This window comes from Phaethon lepturus, unplaced genomic scaffold, assembly GCF_000687285.1.
Source record: "Phaethon lepturus isolate BGI_N335 unplaced genomic scaffold, ASM68728v1 scaffold45395, whole genome shotgun sequence".
NCBI classification, from domain to species: Eukaryota; Metazoa; Chordata; class Aves; order Phaethontiformes; family Phaethontidae; genus Phaethon; species Phaethon lepturus.
In genome coordinates, this window is record NW_010542075.1 from 299 (window position 1) to 7,563 (window position 7,265).

Below are 7,265 nucleotides of genomic sequence, written 5' to 3' on the forward strand. Positions count from 1 at the left end.
GCGTGGCTGGCTGTTTCGCTCGATATGGCAGCCCAGCTCGGCAGTGCGGACCGCTGTCTCTCTGCGCTGGGGACCCTTTAATCCCTTCTCACTAAAGGCCTGAGGTCAGCCTTTTAACTGCTCCCTCTTAAAGGGCAGATATCACCCCGTGCTTTCCCAACCTCAGCTGAGACCCAGTGTGTCATTTGTATTACCTATACAGAAAAATATTTACAAAGCTAGGAAGGGTAGAGTTATCTTGCAGCCAGAAACAACACGGGTGTATATTAAAGATAAAGCAAACTGAATAAGACAATCCCTTAGGATATCAACTACTAAAATAATTGTGAAAGCCTGGAAACTTGCTGTTTGATTTAGCAAAAAGAGAGAGAAGGATCTATATTAAGTAATAAAACAGCACTTGTTTGAAAATGTACATTGTTTTTAATAAAATCGCTTCTTAAGGGGATAAAAGGAGAAGCTTATGCACGGTATAAACATTCAACCACTATGCCACTTACTTAGATTTTCTTGCCTTGTTGATAAAAGTTGTGTGTTTGATCTCGGAAATACTATTCGCATAAGCAGTTACATTGTAATCTCTGAATATGACTTGTAAGACTAAGGATTGGGAGACTGGGCCTGAGTTTCGTCTCTGCTCTTCTACACGGTAATTGTTGTAGATGCATAAATGTGTAGCTAAGACACAAGTTTTCAAACTGTATATACAAAGCCTCCAATCTTGTAAGAATTTAATGTGCTGGGAGTAGTCTTGAATCTCTTTGGGATTGGAGCCTTGAATGGGACTGCTCACAGACCATAAAACATGAAAGGATGTGAATAGGGATGAGGCAAGAGCCCTAATTCCACTAGCATTTGTGTCAGATCTCACAAGAAGAAGATCACTTAAAGCAATGGCTTCTAAACCGGGTGTTGAGACCTACGCAAAGTCTCCACAACCACGAGTGGTACTGCGAAGTGGGCAGAATTACAGTTCCTCCAATATTTACACTGTTTGGCACAGTATTTGGTGCTTCTTAGGGTGTGCAAGTGAGCTGCAGCTGGAAGCTTGGGAACCACTACTGAAACGCAAAAAATTGTCGAGGGGAGACTTGCAAAGGGAAATGAAATGTAGTGATAGCAACTGCTTGTTTTGCTGCTGTTGTTTTTTAATAATAACTGGTGGTTTGTACCATATGACAAGAAATTTGCTGATCCAAAATATCTTACTAACCAGTGCTTCCTGTGCTGTGAAGCAAAAGAATTGTCAACAAAAACAGTAGCTGATAAATTTACTTTTGATTTTAAACATGATCTTACAGAGTACTGTACTCCGGTGGTAGATGAGAAAAACATTTCTGTCCCTGGGGCTCAGTGCCTCACCTTTTAAGAATGTTTCTGAAGCCATGCTTGCAAAACTTCATTTTAAGCTCTTGTTAATTATTTACATCGTGATTTGCTTTATCTTATTCTTCTGATGTGCATACTGGCTCATTTTTATTGCCTGAGTTTTTGGAATGCAGCACGTTCCCTTCTAATAATAATAGTGCAACTTATTTAGAGCTGTGCATCTTGGTGCTTTATAAATATTAACTAAATAATCCCCAGCACAAACACAGAAGTAGGTAAATATATTTGTTCCCTGTTTATACGTCGGGATACTCGAACGACAGACCCTTTCCGAGACCACGGGCAAGAGGGGTCAGAGCCAGAAGGGGAAATACAGATTTCCTACCTCCAGATCTCTTTGTCCTTGCCGAGGCTGGGTTCGACAGCGTGACGTTAGGCGCTTCCAGCTAACGCATTCTGTCGTAACGTTTGCAAGTGTGACGAGACTTCGGTGCATGCTAAGGTCAGGTCAGCAGTGGGGTATTTCTGCACTTAGCTAAAATGCTTTCCTTCTCCCCGATCCCCCCAGTCCCTTAGTCTAGCTATTGCTAGAGGTTTGCAGCCCTTGTTTTTGGGCAGCAGCTGCTGCTCCTGGCAGAGCTCCTCTGCGTTTGCCCTTATCTGGCGCTTTTCTCACTTTGCCCTTGTGACGGTTCTGGCTAAGCTGGTCAAGTTAATCCTGTGCTATGTCACCTACTTAGCGTTTTGTCTTGTCCGCACTTGACTCATGGAGCACGTTCATTAAAATTTGTCAGCTAAACCGCTCCGATGTCACGTCATTGGCGCTTTGAGTCAGACAAAGCCAGAGCGTTCCTTCCACCTCTCTGTCCACATCCCACCGTCCCCTTATCCCCCGTCTCTGCTCACACACATACAGACACACGCGAGATATGCAGGGAGCTACTAAGTCATATTTCAATTCTGGTTCAGCAATAATGGTCCTTTTTTTTCTTTTTTCTTTCCTTTTTGTTCTTCAAATTTACTAAGCCTTTGTTTATAGCTTTGCAATTCCCCCCCGCCCCGCCCTGGATTTTTCTTGGTAACACAAAATATGAGCAAGAATACACGTACAAAAAAATGCTGTGCTTTGTCTTGCAGCAGCAGCAGCAACAGCAGCAACAGCAACAACAACAACAACAGCAGCAACAGCAACCAGGTCCCAGACTACCCCCAAGGCAACCGACAGTAGCATCACCAGCTGAATCTGAGGATGAAAATCGTCAGAAACCCCGACCGCGAACAAAGATTTCTGTTGAAGCCCTAGGGATCCTACAGAGTTTCATACAAGATGTAGGCCTGTATCCAGATGAAGAAGCAATCCAGACTCTCTCCGCTCAGCTTGACCTGCCCAAGTACACCATTATCAAGTTCTTTCAGAACCAGCGATATTATCTCAAGCACCATGGGAAGCTGAAGGACAATTCTGGTTTGGAGGTGGATGTTGCAGAGTACAAGGAAGAAGAGTTGCTCAAGGATTTAGAAGACAGCATCCAAGACAAAAATGCAAACACGCTTTTTTCAGTTAAACTAGAAGAAGAGTTATCGGTAGAAGGGAACACAGAGATTAATGCTGAATTGAAAGACTGATCTAAAAGTATTATTTTCTTTCAACAGTGCCACTGGTATTTACTAATGAAATGAAAATTCCATCTTGCGTTCTGTCAAAAACCTTTATTATTCATTGTTTGGCCAATGAATCTTCCAAAACTTGCACAAAAGTTGAAAAAAGGATAATGCAGACTGCACTAGATGTTTTACTCTGTTTTACAAACTGCTTCGCAGCAACAGATGAAGCGTTGAGGATTGTTTGATATTAATTTGTGTTCACTGGATACACTGTGAGTGTACCCAATAAGCATGATACCAGTGATTTTGATTCTGGAGCCTTCAGACAAGCATTACAACTTTTGTGATTTACTGTTTTTTTGTTTCTGTTTTGTTCTTGTTTTTTAATTATTACTGTAGCACTCCACACTTGATCTTTGGAAACTCACATTTATTTAAAAAAATAAAATAAAAAGAGTTTGTTACTCTTGTTCTATTGTATGTTACAAAAGAACTATAGACTGTGGAATGCAGTTTAAAGATAACATATGCCAACAAATGCCTTGTATTATATGGCACTGCCGTAATTCAGATTTGTTTTCTTTTGGAAATAAAGGTCACTGTATTTTTTTTTTTCCATTCTCATTGTTACATGGTTTTAAAGAAAATGAAAAACAAAATGTGAAACACAATTTAGTCCTCATTATTTATTTGTAGATCCTGCAGCATCATGTTGTAATTAATTTTTTTGGAAGTTTCCGTTAAATGTAATATTGCTTCTCTTGTTATCATACTGATTTTTTTTCTATTTATAAATGTATTTTGATGGGCAGTAAAACAAAGTGTCTTAAAAGTTTTAAATAGAGAAAATGTGCTTTACACAGTTGCCTATAAAAAGTGCTCTATGTTATCCAAGCAATTCATACTATAAGCTTCACTCTTATTGTTGTATGCAATTTTTACTATCATGCAAATAAGCTTAGGTAAATAAAACTAATAGATCACCTTAGAAACTTATGCAATTAATGTGAAAATAATTGATGTTTGCAATGTGTCTTCCTTTGGTTTACAATCAATTTTAAAGCTACAGCTGTATAAATTTTCTGTATAAAGGTGTATTTCTTTTTTATGAGTTTATTGCTATGAAAACACCAGTTATTTTGTTACAGCTGGCTGTTTTTATAAGTGTATCACAATTTTCTTTATGCAGAAATGTTCTGACTAGGAGTGGTTATTCACTGTAACTACACAATTAAAATTGTTTGTATGGTATGATATGGCAGGGTTTGTCTGCGTATGTGTATATCTGGGAGGAATGACTTGTTCTTAGTGCACATTGTACCTTCTTGCCACCACTTTGAAGATGATATTTCAATTGTTCGCCTTTAAAATCACAGGCAGATTTTTTTAATGACCTTCTTAAAATTTGAATTTAGATAACATACTTCAAAAAGAAACACAGTTTGGTTATGAAAATCATAACCTGTCTTTTCTTGGTTTAAAAACTTGCCTGCCCAACAGAGATAGCAGGATATTATTAAGTCAAAAGGCTATCAGGCATAAACATATTTACAGTTCCTGGCAGTAATGCACTTATAATGGATACAGCTGGTTTTCTTTTACACTAGAATTATGCTAACACTATTCCTTGCACTAATGTAGAAACATTAAAAAACCAACATTAATAGTCACAAAGTAAATAGGAAAGATGGGCTTTGCGCATAGCAGCCCCCTTCTAAGCAGGATTATTTTTAATGATCACTAATAAGGTTGTTGATAAAGCCATAATAATTGGTGAGCTCTGAATTTATGCAAGGCTCATGACTAGGCTAAAGAGAAGCCTGCAGCTGAGAGTCGTGGAGTACACACTGTTGTTCTCTTTTCCTAGGAGAAAAACAGCTTACACCCAGTTCGGTTCGGGATTCACATTCAGCTCAGTTCTTCCAGAGTGACTAAAAGTTTGCAAAACTCAAGGTGAGTTTCAGAGATGCAAATGACTCAGGTTGCAGCAAGTTTCTCGGTTTAGTTCCATTAAGTTCCTTAGAAAGATACATCCTGGGTAACAAAGCAGGTTTCCATTCCCCACACTCGAAACTGCTGCAGGTCACCCAGCCCGTCTGTCTCGGTGCCCTTGGGGTTCATTGAGCAGCTCCCAGCCGCGGCACCTCTTGGCTGCTGCTGGGACTGTGTTTGGGCTGCACCATGATTTGGGCTTGGGATCCAGGCCAGTTAAAAGAAAAGAGCCTTAGTACCACTCTGGGAGGGAAGCAAGCCTTCGGAGGGACACGGATGTGTAATTCGGCGTTGCATTCCAAGGGAAGGACAGTCAGACTGTGCCCTCGTTTAAGGGACTTGCAGTAGCTATAAAGCTATTGATGGCCCAGAGCTATGCTGGCTGCAGAAGGGCAAGGCCTAGGCCTGGTCCAGGGAAGCCCCTGTGGTCACCGTTGGATCTCTGCACTTATTTCACATGGGATCGTTGCTTTGTACAGCCACGCAGCCACTCAGAGCCAGGACGGGTCCCCGTTCACAGCCATGGGACAGGATGGAATGTGGCCCAGGCAACGCAAGCTGGTTTGACAGGCAGGTGGTACCACTGGCACCCTCGGGCTGGCTGAACTGCCAAGTGGCCATTACAATAGGGCTGCTGAAGAAAAAAAACCCCACGCTTTTAAACTATAATACGTGTGCATATGCAGGGTAGAAGGGGAAGTGAAGGAAAGACTGTCCTGGAATATACCTCGCTTCATGCTAAAAGCTAATACACACAGCACTCCTAATACTAGAAACGGGGCAATGAGTCCAACACCCTATAAAAGCATAAGAAGAAATATTTATAAAATTGTCTTTTTTATTTTGAAAGTGATTTCCTTTTATCCTTTTAAGTTTTATGGATGCCGAAGTAGAGGCCACGTGTGCTTGCAGGTGGTTGTTATAGCTGTTTCTTTTCCATTATCTTATTTTTCTTTCTCCTAGCCTAGCTGAGGTTATCTTCCAAGTAGCTCAGCCTCTGTAGTCACGTATTACCTGCACAGAGGTTTGAATCGGTGCATTTTTGTGTCCCAGTGGGTGGGCTGCAAGTACAGTCTTTTAACGTGGCCTCGGTGACCAAAAGCTTTTTTGTTAAATCCTGAGCAGCGTTTTCAAAGGTGATACGGGTATTAAGGATCCCAACTTAATGTAGATGCAAGAGATTTATACTGTTAGGAGTTAAGCCACTACAAGCATATGCCACCTTGACTCATGGACTGGTTAGACTACCTAGAAAATGGCCTCTGTCCTTTTTTGTTCCTTTTTCTCACCATCTGGCATAATCCTACAAAATACCCCTTTCCATTTCTGCAAAGATTAAGAAATCAGACTGGACTTCTGTAACGAAGAACACAAATTGAGGCATCAAAACACTATCAGACTGGACTTCTGTAATGAAGAACACAATCTGAGGCAACAAAACACATCAAAATCAGACTGGACTTCTCCAACGAAGAACACAAATTGAGGCATCAAACAACTATGGAAGTTGTTGGTAAACCTCACTAAGTAGGACTTCACGGAGAGCGTATGAAATGAGTATTTCCTATATACTTAGGGAAGTATGGGGAAAGAATAGTGCTTACTAGGAATAAAATTTAAACTGCAAAGCCAAATGCCTAAAAAAGAGGGAACTGAGTGCTGGGTGGGGGTGGCAGAACTTAGTTTTTCCTATAAAAGTGAAGTTAAGTATTTGCCATGTTTTATGGTGTTTACCATAAGAAGTGAAGTATTTTTACTCCCTCCTGATTCCCATTAATCTATATTTAACTGACAAGATTTATGTTTATATGCTAGAGTGTGTGTTTTTCAAACCTGAAAGAAAACGAAAGAGGCCCCAGATTCCGGGAAGTCCATGGCTTGGGGACAGTCTCAAGCCTCAGTCACACATACAAACATTGCTTATCATTATAAAGACTCCCTACCCTACAATGCAGGATTTTAGATTTGTGTTTTGTATGGATACTTTAAGTTGGTCAGATGATGCAGAAAAAGTGTCCAGGCTCTGAGGTAAATTATTTTGCTTAATTTTTTCTTTAAGTTGGGACAGTGCAGCAAATGGAGAAAGAAGGGGAGGTTCACCCAAACCGGTGATTTTGTTTCAGTGATCTCCCGAGTCAGTACTTTGGTTGTGTGCTGGGAAAGCACCAAACGTTGTGAAGTTCATTTGCCAGAGCAAATGCCCCATATATTAAGAGCAGTATAGATCAGATACCACAGAAGATCTACTTGAGCATCAAGTATTAGCAATTCTGCTTAACTTATTGAACTTTTGTTTTGATGTCAGGTACGTTGCAGAGACCAAAGATATTTTGATTTTT

The 7,265-nt window shown here is 40.4% G+C and overlaps 1 protein-coding gene across 1 annotated transcript in view; it reads left to right on the top strand.

Moving 5' to 3' along the window:
• The window catches only part of LOC104621434 (DNA-binding protein SATB1-like), a gene marked incomplete at its 5' end in the record, with an annotated part of 4,273 nt that extends 214 nt beyond the window's left edge, over nt 1-4,059 (top strand). The window contains one exon of the mRNA XM_010287922.1: nt 2,473-4,059. Within this exon, the coding sequence (XP_010286224.1) occupies nt 2,473-2,955 (483 nt within the window). The remainder of the gene's footprint in view (nt 1-2,472) is intronic.
• Between the last annotated feature and the right edge of the window lie 3,206 nt (nt 4,060-7,265).